This window comes from Rhamphochromis sp. 'chilingali', assembly GCF_963969265.1.
Source record: "Rhamphochromis sp. 'chilingali' genome assembly, chromosome: 10".
Taxonomy (NCBI): Eukaryota; Metazoa; Chordata; class Actinopteri; order Cichliformes; family Cichlidae; genus Rhamphochromis; species Rhamphochromis sp. 'chilingali'.
In genome coordinates, this window is record NC_137937.1 from 1571918 (window position 1) to 1585112 (window position 13195).

General features: G+C 41.3%; 1 protein-coding gene across 2 annotated transcripts in view; it reads left to right on the forward strand.

Moving 5' to 3' along the window:
• Positions 1-3035: 3035 nt before the first annotated feature.
• Positions 3036-13195, forward strand: part of stxbp1b (syntaxin binding protein 1b) — a 39631-nt gene continuing 29471 nt past the window's right edge. For both annotated transcript variants that reach the window (XM_080892984.1, XM_080892985.1), the window contains exon 1: positions 3036-3101. In XM_080892984.1, the coding sequence (XP_080749110.1) occupies positions 3065-3101 (37 nt within the window). In that variant the 5' untranslated portion in view covers positions 3036-3064. The remainder of the gene's footprint in view (positions 3102-13195) is intronic.

Below are 13195 nucleotides of genomic sequence, written 5' to 3' on the forward strand. Positions count from 1 at the left end.
TCACATTACAGAAAAGCAGAGTTCAGTTAAGGGTGCACGAAATATTACAAAGGAACGCAGGGCGATATTTGGGTTTTTAAGAGCAAGTGGTGTTTATATGAGAATATAGATGTATAAACTGACTGAGCCACACTCCAGTCCAGAAGGTGGCGGTAATGCACCTTGTTCGCCAACCGCAGCAAATAGCGACCACAGGGCTGTAGCCATGATACAAAGAAATCCTGAGGCCAACACAATCACCATTATTATTTTCCTTTTCCTTCACCTCGATGGAAAACATCATAAGATCAAGAAAAGCTTCGAAGGATAATTGTTTCTGTAATTTTACACTGTTTTTGTTGATTAACAAACGTTTCCATCATTAATGTTTGATGGAAGATGGAAGAAGAAGGAAAACAGCAAAATGATAAATTACAGTTTTATTACAAAATGAGTTTGAAGAATTCATGTTCCTGCCTCTAAAACTATATTAAAATTACTGTCGTTAAATATCATTTCGGCCCACAGGATCTTAGCTCGGCCACTTCACCACGCTGGAGGGCGTCTCCTATTTTGACCTCAGGACTCCCATATTCCCATATCCCCTCCATATTCGCCACAGATGTTTCTGTATACTATGCTGGACACTTGGTTATGGCGTTCCAGTTCCTGTGCTGCCATGATTAGTGCCTCTGTGCTGTCTTTCAGTCCAGCTTTGTCCAGCCTGGTAGGATTTCTGGATATCAGCCACCTCCTCTATCTGCCGGTGGTACATACCGTGCAGGGGCCTGTCCTTCCATGATGGTTCCTCCTCTTCCTCCTCATTCCTGGGCTTCTGCTGCCTGAGGTATTCACTGAGCACGCGGTCGGTTGGGCTCATCTTCCTGATGTATTCGTGGATGTTTGTTGTCTCGTCCTGGACTGTGGTGCTGACACTCACCCGGCCTCCTTCCTTCCACTTAGCGTACAGCCTCAGGGTGCTGCTTGGGGTGACCCGTGGCACATTACGCACATGGACATAAATACGTATTTCTTACTTGTCGGTGCTGCGTACTACACAATAACATTCAATATTTAGTATTTACTGTTAGTTACAGTTATCTAGGTTATTGCTGTGGTGTCATGTTTAGTGTGTTTATTGTGTTGCTCTCTTTTGCTTGTTTTTGTTTCCTTGTTTTTTGTGTCTTCTCTTACGGTCCTTCTTCCCCTCTGTTTTTCTTTCTCTCTCCCTTTCTTATCCCCCAGTCATGTCTGTCCCGTCTGTAACAACTTGAAATAAAATAAAAGAAATAATAATAATAACAAAGGTCAACCAAATGGACCAATATGGCAAGGCTGTGATGATCCACTTGGTAAAGTAAATCAGTTGGGCATCTTTCTTGGCCGTCAGACAATAATTCTGATGGCTAAAGATCCAAACGGGACAGGCAAAAAAACCAAATTGATAAAACGTGTAAAAGGAAGATGTCCAGCGATAAAACAGACAGGCTTTCCTTCTTTCCTTCTTACACAAGAAATATCTTGTAACTCACCAATCTCATGGACTCACGCTCAAAGAAACCACATAAACTTCCCCTAAGCAAACTAATGTGTACACTTGTGTCTGCATTCATATTTTGTTAAATGCGAACAAAATGATGGCAGAAGCGCTGCCAAGTGTCTGCACAGACAGAGAGGCTTCAGTTAAGAGGGAAGAAAAAGAATCTGTGTTCACGTTCAATACTTGAATTTTAAAAAACAAACAAAACATTTTCAGAAACATTTGTGGATGTTTGTTTGTTTGTTTGTTTGTGTTACTTGAACACTAAAGTGGCCCTCCAATGAGACGACAGTGCCAGCAGCGGCCCACAGCTCATTTGACCCCTGATTTTAGACTATATTTTTCACTACACCAACAATTGATAAATATCTTCTACAAACACGTTTCGAAAAATCTGAGACAACATAACAGCGATACTGGAAAAGCTACATTACTGAAGGTGAGTGAAACATTTGGTTCAGGTTGGTTAGCACAGTAGAAAATTTACAAATAAAAACAAAACAAATAAACAATAAAGAGTGTCGTAAAATGATTTGTTTTTCAAAATAAAACATTTTACTCTCCTCTGTCCTTCTGGCTCACATTTGTGGATATTTGAACTCACAAGTTAAATGTATATTCTGCAGCATCTCTACTATTCCGCGTAACTCTGCACTGAGTACGCGTGAGAGCGTTGACTTGTCTTCTGCTGCCCTCGCGTGGACACCAAACAGCGTCTAAGTGCGCCATCATACCATAATCATCTCAGTAACTCTTGATGTACATTAGATATAAACTCACATTATATATACCTAATACTGATTTATTATCCCCGATCCATTATTTCATTTTCATGTAAGGGCTCATAATCGAGGCGCGGACGAGGCTTTCCAGAGTTTCAAAATAAAAGTACTTAAATTTCAGTCTGTGGGAAATTGACAATTTAGGGACAAAACTTGACCTGATAATCTAGATTTTTTACATCCACAAGTAAAACACCTACTTTACATTTTTCATAATAACAATAATAATGATAATAATAATAATAATATATTGCCTGGTTTGCAATATAGCCCCTTTAAGTCAAAAGTGTCCAAACAGATTACACTTATGTTGCAGTTCAGTGCAGCGAACTTCAGCGTTTTCTGCTCATCACATCTTTTTGACCATTTTCATGTTAGTTTCACTCCTGTAAGCTATTTGGTGGAGCAAACTAGAGCTTACAGGATATCACATTTTCAGTTTACTTTATTCTACCTATTCCAAAATCTAGGATGAAGGAGGAGTTGTTGATATGTATTAGTTGACTTACTTTAGAACACTTGCTATTCAGTATTTTGTTAAAGGGAAACCAGGAAACCAGCTCGCCTGCATGATTTGACTTGAAACCTCAGGAGAGGTTCTCTCTCTCCCGTTTAGCCTGTTTTTCTATGCTCGCCTAACTGGAGGCTTTTATTTTGAATTTAACTGGAACGACTGGGTGTTACTTACTATGATGAGCTTTACAGTAGTAATAGCTCCACTCGGTTTTCTTTGGAGAGCAGGACGCGCACTGACGGGATCATCATGGCACCGCTGGGACTAAAAGCCATTGTTGGAGAAAGTAAAAAAAAAATTTATTCTTATTTAATTCTTATTTTTATTCTGATTGTTGTTGTAACGTGGGGCCGAGCTGCTCCTTACTTTTTATTAATGAAATGTTGGTGCGCTAAGACGCACGGAATCACTGGAGCAAAGCATCTGCTCATAACATCTGAAGTGTCGCAGGCAGTGAATTAATTGCACTATTCGCTGGTGTTCTGCTAAATTCTGCCGTTATTGCCCGTTATTGTGTTGTCAGTGTAAAAGCATGGAGCCCAGGTCCGATGTAAATCCGGTCGCGCTAATCTTTGTGCGGATTAAATGCTTTGACATAATTCTCTGGGGAAGACCAGAGGTGGAGGAGGACAGATCCGACTCTGGCTGCCTCAATAACCGAAGAAGCCTTAGTTTATACTGCCTTTACTATCCCAGACCTGTTTCTTCCCCTCGTGCATTGATTCCACGGTAGTTGTGAGCACAGTTTGGTAATTCCAAACTGTGCTCACTGATTTTCGATTTGTGTTAGTTGCGCTTAATAAATCGCACCAGCGCATCTTTAGACTTCCAAAAACAGCACGCACCCAAACGGCTAAAGGGAGGTTCAGTGAACTTGGCTGTGATGCGCCTTCACTAACTCATTGAGTAACCATATTAATAAAACTGGTTACAACCTATCAAGCCTTTGGATAGTGACTGTGCAAGTTATTGAAATACTGTCACAATTTAAATACATGTTAGCAGTGACATGGCCGTACACGGACAGGAAAGGTCTGACATTTACTCTAGACCAGTATAACAGCTCTATGCAGATCATATTTCCATTTAAAGACAGAGATTTAGGCTATTTAAAGGATGTTGAAGAAATTCATCAAAGAAAATCAAAAATCAGACAGTTGCTGTCAAACAGTCGTATTGTTTAGATTGTGATGGAAATGAGACAGCTATGCTGGAAAACAACCGAAAATCAAGTGTTATTTAAAAACAAAATCACAAGGTAACAATCGCTCAGAAAAATACTAATGCAATACTGTAAAGTACTTAAATCCTAAGAAAAGTCGTTGGATGAAAGCACAGGTGTAGGCGTCACGATATTTACGACACAAAGACTCGTCCCCTGCTCTCATGAGCATCCCCTGAAAATCGTCTATGTCGAGTTTCATTGGGTGGAAATTTCATGTTTTAAACCTTGAAATCTATGCAGAGAATTAGACAGCTGTAAGCATGTAACGCTCACAGCTGCCTTGGTTGAGGATCCTCAGAGAAAATAATGGTAACATTCAGCTGCACACATGCTTCAACAGAAGAAAACAAAGTATTCACATTACAGTGCATTCATGCTCTCATCTGAGAATGCGTCGTGATCACAGAGACTGTCTGCGAGTCCAGAAACTTCCAGGTGAATCTGAGCAGTGAAGGGTCACATCAGAATGAATGATAGTGAGGCTGTGATGTCAGAGGGAGTGCCCAACAGGTTATCTGTCTGCAGACCAAAGTCATGACCATAGATGAGGGATTTAGTTTATGTTGCCCAAACATCAAAACGTTGTCTCTCATGAACACACTGTACAACATGATGACAGTGTTTGTCAGGAAAGAGAATAGTGAATAGGAGAGCTAGAACTGAAGCAACAGCCGACTGTGCCTGCTGCCCGTCAGGCGGTGCTCCGTTCTTCCACAGGCACTTACACCTAATCCAGCGGACTAATTGGATAAACAGGACTATTCACTGACTTCACTGTAGTGTGTCTCTGACAATAGCTTTTCTCGTCATGTAGCTTGGTCTATCTGATAAAGGTGTATCGGCTCATTGAGGTGTTGTGTCACAAATAATGTGCCTAAATCGATCATTTACAGTTATTGTAAATTCCTGCATGAGATGGCTGGCCTCACTGTGTGACTGTCATGTCACTGCAATGTGCTTATGTCAGCTGAACAGCAGCTCTTCAAGCTCAACGATACCTTTTGGAGGAACATGATATGTAGACTTATTTTGGAGAGCAAGTGTTTGTGTTTATCAGTGTGTGTGTGTGTGTGTGTGTGTGTGTGTGTGTGTGTGTGTGTGTGTGTGTGTGTGTGTGCGCGCACACTGATGCAGCCATGTATGCTGCTTTCCTGTGATGTCACGTCCGCTGACACAGAAATAGCTGTGGGCAGTAGGGAGTAGTGGATGGGGTAAGAGGATTGGGAGCAGATTAGAGGCAACAATTGCAGTGGGCCTGTCTCTCAGTCTCTCCGTGCTCATTCTCACATCCTGGACATGTGCTTAAATCCCCAATAAGGGAAACCTTGACACATTTTAACAGAATATTGGGAAATACTAGATTTGCTCTGCTTAAAAAACAATAAAAGAAAAAAGAATGAACTAATATCTTTTAGAAATGTCTCTTTGTGTTACTCTGTCTCTGTGAAAACAGTATTTTTTCCCTTCCTAGTTCTCTAGTGTTTTGCAAATTCTTCATAACGAAATGTTTTAAATTGTCAAACATTAGATTTTAATACCAGACAAAAACAAACTGGGCAAAGAAGAAAACGAAACTTTAACAGAACCTGAATCCAAAGATTAACAAACATACAAAACTAGAAAGACTATTGAACTCAAACCACGACAGCTGCGCCAGAAGCTTGGACGCTTATGATTCACCAAATGTAACCAGTCGTTCTTCAGCCCGTGTCATTGGTCTGCAAATATGGAAATAACTTTGAAGTCTAATCAGTGTATTGTTCATACATGTTGCACTGCTATTATTTTCTATTTTATGGTTAAATTGTTATAATTTGTAATTAAAATTAGACACAAGCTCTGAAAAAGGATTTATGTTACAAATTTGACATCCACACAGCCAAACATGTAAAATCACTGACGTCAGTTCAGTGCTTACATTTCTGTGGGAGATCTCCTGAGCTGTGACCATTGTGAAAGTTCAAGTATCAAACCTGATTCAAACAGAAGATTCGCTGTTATGCATCTATCGGCGTAAGTGTTTGCATGATAATCAAAATGCTGTTTGAATGTGGCTTAGAGCAAAACGTGCTTTGACTGCTCAGAGTTGAAAAGTCCAATAAAAGTATCCAAAGTACATTAACCAATCAGGTGAGGGGACAGGTGGCTGCACACATGTCAGCAGCATCCTCGCAGTGAATGCACCAAGGTGAAATAATAAGCTTTGCTGCAATTTGGCAAAGTCTGGTGTCAAATGAATAGTTTCTGATTTATACCTGCTACAAGAGTATTAAAAATCTTCTGACCGAGAGCAAAATAAAAGCATCTGTGATGCCTGAATAGAACTAAAATTCAGCATTGAATGGCTCCTCGCATTATTCCTGAGGTGGCAGCAGCACGTCTGTGACCATGTTTGTGTGTTTCTCAAAGATGAGATTAGAGTGGAAAATTACCCCCAACTGATTTTACATGTGTACATAAAAGACCTGTAGAGGACTTGATGCCCGATGTAGCTTTTCTGAACCAATAATAACAGTTTTTGTTTCATCTTAGTTTAACTTCAGGACCTTTGCACACATCTGTTAGACAGTGTATAGAGTGGGAAAGGTTTGCTCAATCAGTGGCTCTCACTGGAATGCAGAGCTGCCATCAGCACAGCAGTCTTATTAAATGTCATATGCCAGTATAATGTGACCTAGTGGTAGCATATACAGTGTAGACCTTTGGGGGACTCCGCTGCATAATATGGAAAAACATACAAAATATGATTTAAACGACTGCAGAGCTGTCGTAGATATACCAACCCAGTGCTACAGCCTCACTATGAAACTGTAATGATCCACTATATTAAATGCTACACTTGGGTCACATAGTACAAGAACAGAACATTCATCAGTATTGCTGCAACACAGTGAGCTATGATATCACCCTAACAAGCACAGTCTCAGGACTGTCCAAACCCTGACTGAGATGTTGTTCTGACTGCATGTTTCAGAAGGCTGAAGACAGTTATAATAGATAAGATAAGATAAGATAAGATAAGATAAGCTTTCTTAGTCCCACACGTGGGAAATTTGTTTTGTCACAGCAGGAAGTGGACAGTGCAAAAGTTATATAGCAAAAATTAGAATACAATAAGAATAATAGACTGTACACAACTGTACAGAAGAGAATAGAATAAAATAAAATACAATATACAGTAGAATAAAATAGAATAAAATATACAATAGGATAAAAATAGAATACAAATTCTATATACAACTGAGTAAAAATACAACTGAGGTCACTTTTATAGCATGTGGACTGTAATCGTAGCAGTCAAGGATGAAAACATCACTGAGAAGTTATGGGAAAATATTATCAATAAAACAAGCAAGAGTTAGAATTTTTTATTTGATTTGATTCATTTTATTCTTTAAAAAAGTTTAGAAACTTTAATCTTAACGTGATCATCAAAGCTTTCATCTCTTGGTGATGTATATGATGATGATTCATCTTCATCCATCCAGTTCCAGTCTGCAGGATTGTCTTTTAAGAATGTGAATGTCTTTATTGATCCAGGCCACCAACAAGCACCACATTTCTTCTTTACCTTAAAAGCTGCAGGAATCTAGAGTGGACATGCAAAGAAGGTTAAAATGATTCTCTAGTCTTTCCTGTCTGAGATAGAAGGAACATTTCTGAAAATGTTTCTCATTGAGAACGCTCCTGCTTGTTTACTTGGAAACATGATATCAAAGAAAATACCTAATTGTTCTGATACAAATAAATACATTTAATATGAACTCATTAACACTGAAGAATGTCCACAGTTATGTGTAAGCCCAGTAACATGCTTTATAAAATCATGTTAATTTATTATACCGAGGTGTCAACATTAAGATTAAAATCCCCAGCTGCTCAATCACGTTGGCAGCTGCTAAAATAAAACCAATTCTGTCACAGCAGCACTTTGAGACAGTGATCCAGGCCTTTGTTAGCACTCAGCTGGACTGCTGGACTTTATAAAGGGGTCAGTGCTTCATAGGTTACTCGTCTACAGAGGAGGCAAAATGCTGCAGCTCGTCTTGTAACTGGAACTCGAAAGTTTGAGCACATTTCTCCTATTTCAGCTCCACGTCACTGGCTGCCCATTCCTTTTAGGATTCATTTTAAAATTCATTTATTTGCTTTTAAAGCTCTCCATGGCCTCGCCCCATGTTATCTCTCTGAGCTGCTACAGCCTCATACACCCGCTCTGTCAGGTCAGCTGATCAGCTGCTCCTGCATGTACCCAGGACTGGGCGTAAACTTAGAGGAGATCCTGCTTTTGCTGTAGCAGCTGCCAAACTGTGGAACGAGCTGCCTTTAGAGATCAGACGGCTTCTTCTCTGCCTGTTTTTAAATCACTCCTGAAAACCCAGCTCTTCACCCTGACCTTTGACACCACGTGAGATGTTGGTGTTTAGTTTAGTTTAGTTGATTCTATGTTGGTCTGTTTTAATTTTAATTCATTATGTGTTTTATTTATTTATTTATTTTTTATTTTATTCTATTGTCTTATTTACTGTACCACACTTTCATGCTGTGCTGGCTATTTTAAAGCTCTTCATAAATAAAGCACTTTATAAAGTGCTTGGATTACTTAAAAGAAACAAAGAAGGTAAGAAAACAACAAACAGATGGTGTCAGTAAGAGCGGTCTCTCTGCTGTGACACCAGCAATGCTTTTGTTTTGCCAACATGCAGAGATAGATTATTGTCCTTGCACCAAAGTGCCAGCTGTTGCACCTCCTCTCTGTAAGCAGCAGCATCATCATCGTCCCAGCGCTCTGGTGTCATCTGCAAACTCGATAATGTAGTTTTTGTTGGAGCTGGAGGTGCATTTGTGGGTCAGCAGCGTGAAGAGTAGCGGTCTCAGCACACGTGCCTGCAGGGTGGGAGGGGGCCGTGCTCAGTGTGATGGTGTTGGATTCCAACCTGTGCTCTCTGGGGTCTATCAGTGAGGTCCAGGATCCAGTTGCAGTGGAGCAGGGCAGGCTTGCTGATCAGCTGTTGGTGAATGATGGTGTTGAATGCTGAGCTGAAATCAGTGAACAGCATTCTTACGTGGGCGTTACGTTGATCCAGGTGTGACAGGGCCAGGTGGAGTGCCAGTGAGATCGCATCGTCTGTTGATTTGCTTTGACTTCATGATGATTGGAGTAAGTATTAGTGGGCGGCAGCCTTTGAGCTCCGAGGCTGCAGCTGTCTGTGACACAGCAGCTTGGCTCAGGGCAGCGGTTCTTAAAGAGTTCTGACAGGCAAGTTATCGTGAGGATTGGGAGGAGTTAAAATGGAAAAAATGGAACGCCACAAGGAAGCATAGTTAGCCCGTTATTGTTTTCACTGCTGATAAATGATGTGTTTAATTACATAGAGGGTGGAACGGGGTTTTCACTTTCTTCAGACGATGGGGCGATGTGGGCAAGAGGACGACGGTTAGACTTTTTGGTAAAGAAAGTACAGGCGGCAATCACAGCTCATATAAATGGGGGTTTAAACTCTCAGCTGATAAGACTAAATAATGTTTTTACGAGAAAAAGAGTTGGTGTTGACATCAGGGTCAGATTATATGGACAAGCATTACAAAGGGTAAAACAATTTAAGTTTTTGGGGTTGTGGTTTGATGAAAGGGTGACATGGACTGTACATATTCAGAAAATAATAGACGGATGCAAGAAAGTGTTAAATATAATGAGGTGCTTAGTGGGAACTGACTGTGGGGCTGATAGGAAATCTTTAAAAGCTTTATATACTGGGTTGATTAGGTCAGTATTGGATTATGGGTGTGTAGTATATAATTCTGCTGCCAGAACAAGTCTTCGTAAGTTGGATAGTATCCAATATCAGGCGCTAAGACTCTGCACAGGTGCATTCAAAACAACATCTGCAGCAGCTGTACAGGTAGAAATGGGGGAAATGCCATTACAAACAAGAAGAGAGCAACTGACACTGACTTACTGGGCAAGTTTACAAGGACGTGGTCAAGATCATCCGACAAAAACTGTTTTCCAACCGTGCTGGGAAAAAGAGAAAACACAATTGAAGAGCTTTGGGTCTCTTAAATTCACATACAGTGCAGGAATATATTAATCAGTATTATAGTCAAAATCTACACAGATGCATCAAAGAATACAGCCAACCAAAGCGGGATAGCATTTATACTTCCTGAGTTTAATATCAAGGTGGGGAAAAGGATCAGTGACGATTTATCAGTGTGCACAGGAGAAATGGTTTCATTATTGTTAGCAGTCCAGTGGATTGAAGAAACAAAACCACTAAGATCTGTGATATGTTCAGACTCGAGCTCTTCACTGGCCAGTCTGCAAGACAGTCACTCAGACTGCAGACTGACATTCTGATAGAGATCCAGCAAACATTGTTCAGACTTGTTATGATGGGGCTTATGGTCACATTCTTATAGATACCAGCGCATCATGGAGTTAAAGGAAATGAAACAGACTGGACAGCAAAAGTCGCAACGAGGAGACCGATGGTAGATATTAGTGTGAGTAGGACGGAGCTCAAGAGTAGAATACGATACAAAATGAAGGAAAGGTGGCAGAAGCAATGGGAGGAGGAGAGGAAAGGGCGATGGTTTTATAAAATCCAAAGGAAAGTGGGGGAAATGAGAAGTACAGGCCGAAACAGGAGAGAGGAGACGATTATATCTCGACTGAGATTCGGACACACTGGTTTAAATAGCACATTGTTTTTAACAGATAAACACTGTACAGGGGAGTGTGGCTGCAGCAGGGAACAGGAAACAATAGAACATGTTTCCTTGAATTGTCAGAGGTTTGATATTGAAAGGAGACAACTGCTCAAAAAGCTGGACGATATGGACGTGAAGTTGGACTTGATTGATTTGTTTCGCACGACCTCTGTAAGTGAAAGTTATCGGGCTGTATTTTGGTTTTTAAGGCAGACCCATTTGTTCGAGAGAATTTGAATTTTTTTTTTTGTCATTTCGGTCCACACCATCACGCCCTGCCGCAGCTCTGCCGTCAAAAACAGGCTCCCTGCAGCCACTAACAGTGAGTAGTATTAAACTCTCACTAAATTATATATTTTTCATCTCTGCTCACCAGTTTCTGGATCTTTTGTTTTTATAAGACTAAGACTGAACTTTATTTTTCCATGTTTGGCGATGTTCACATTCTGTTTAACTTGTTGCTTTTTTGAAGAAGTGCTGCAGACGAATGAAGCAGTCGAGTGACAAAAGTTAGTTGCTTGAAATGAAAGTTGTTTGTTTAAAACAAAAATTACTGACGGATTCAGTGAATCCTTCGGGGGGATAATATTTCTGCCATGTGAGGAATGATGTAAAAAGACTGAGAACCACTGGTTCAGGGAGATGTTGAAGACGTCTGCTCGGACGTCAGTCAGCTGACGATGAGGCGGCCTACATGGATGAAGTGAAGAATCTGGCATCATGGTGCCAGGACAACCACCTCCAGCTGAACGTCAGCAAGACCAAGGAGCTGGTGGTGGACTTCAGAAGGGGTCAGCACAGAGACTACAAGCCCATCATCATCAATGGAGCTCCAGTGGAGAGGGTGCAGTCCTTCAAGTATCTTGGTGTCCACATCTCCTCAGACCTGACATGGGCTGCCCACATTCAGGTCCAGACCAAAAAGGCTAGGCAGCGCCTGTATCACCTACGACAACTGAGGAAGTTCAGGGTCTCTCCAAAGATCCTCAGGATTTTCTATACAGGCGCTGTGGAGAGCATCCTCACACAGAACATGACATCGTGGTTTGGGAACAGCTGTGTGAAGGACCAAAAAGCTCTCCAGAGAGTGATCCGTACAGCAGAACGCTGCTGCAGGATTGCTCTCCCCCCGCTTCAGGACACCTACACCAGGAGATGCCGGACTAGAGCAGCGCAGATACTGAAGGACCCGTCCCATCCTGGCAACAAACTGTTCCAACTTCTGCAATCTGGTAGAAGGTTCCGCATCTTCTGGGCAAGGACAGAGAGACTCAAGAGGAGCTTCTATCCCCAAGCCATCCGTGCCCTAAACACACACACCCGCCCTCTCACATCATCTATAATTGACTGAGACAGGACTCTTCCAGACACTAAACCAAGGCACAATGTACATTTCAATTCCTTTAATTTTAAATATGTTTATATTGTCTATCCTGTAAAATAGTCAGATGTCTATTCATATTAATGTACAGAATTCACCTGCTTGCTGCTACTACTGCACATTCACCCAGTGTATATACTATATGTATGTATATATATATATATAATGTTCTTCCTCTACACCCCCCCCCCCAATTTTTGCACATGTCGAGGAGCGTGTCAGGCTACATTTCACTGTGTGTTATACTTGTATAACTATGCATGTGACAAATAAAGAACCTTGAACCTTGAACCTTGATCAGCACAGGCTGTGAGGACAGTATATTGTCTGGTGCAGCAGCTTGTGGGGTGACTTTAGCAAGACTCCTTCTCACATCGTGGACAGGGACAGCACTCGTTTGTCTGGCGAGGGGTGGTTTTCTGTGCTGGCTCCTTGTTTTGAGTCTCAAACCTGGCGTAGAATGAATTAAGTGCTTCTGGCAGAGAGGCGGGGCCTTGTAATGATGGCTTGGATGTCTTGCCACATTCGCTGAGAATCTCTTGAGCAGGCGAAGTAATCACTGACTTTCTTTGAGCACTCAGGCTTTGTTAGCTTGATGCCCCAGCACAGATCGGGTCTTGTCAGTCTGAGCGCTGCCTCGTCGTTGGCCTTGAAGGCACCAACCCGTGCTTTCAGTAGTTCTTGAACGCCTGCAGTAAAGCATGGCTTCTGGTTAGTGCATGTTGTGACAGTTTTGATGATGGTGGCATCTCCAATGCATATGTCACTGTCTCAGCATACTCATTTATGTCTATGTGATGTTCAGTGGTCGCCGCTTCTCTGAAGACGCTCAAAACTGTAACTACACTGCACTCTCCAGATTTTATTTTACATTTCTGTTATAAGACCAAACTTAGCCAAGGTGGACAGAAGTCACAATTAGAGCAGGTCGATATGGCCAAAAATATTTATCACGATATAGATTTGAAAATTTGCGATAACGATATAACTGACGATATAATTGATGTGAGACAAAATGCAACTCCACAACTTTGCTAGCGTTTACAGCATCCTGCCATGC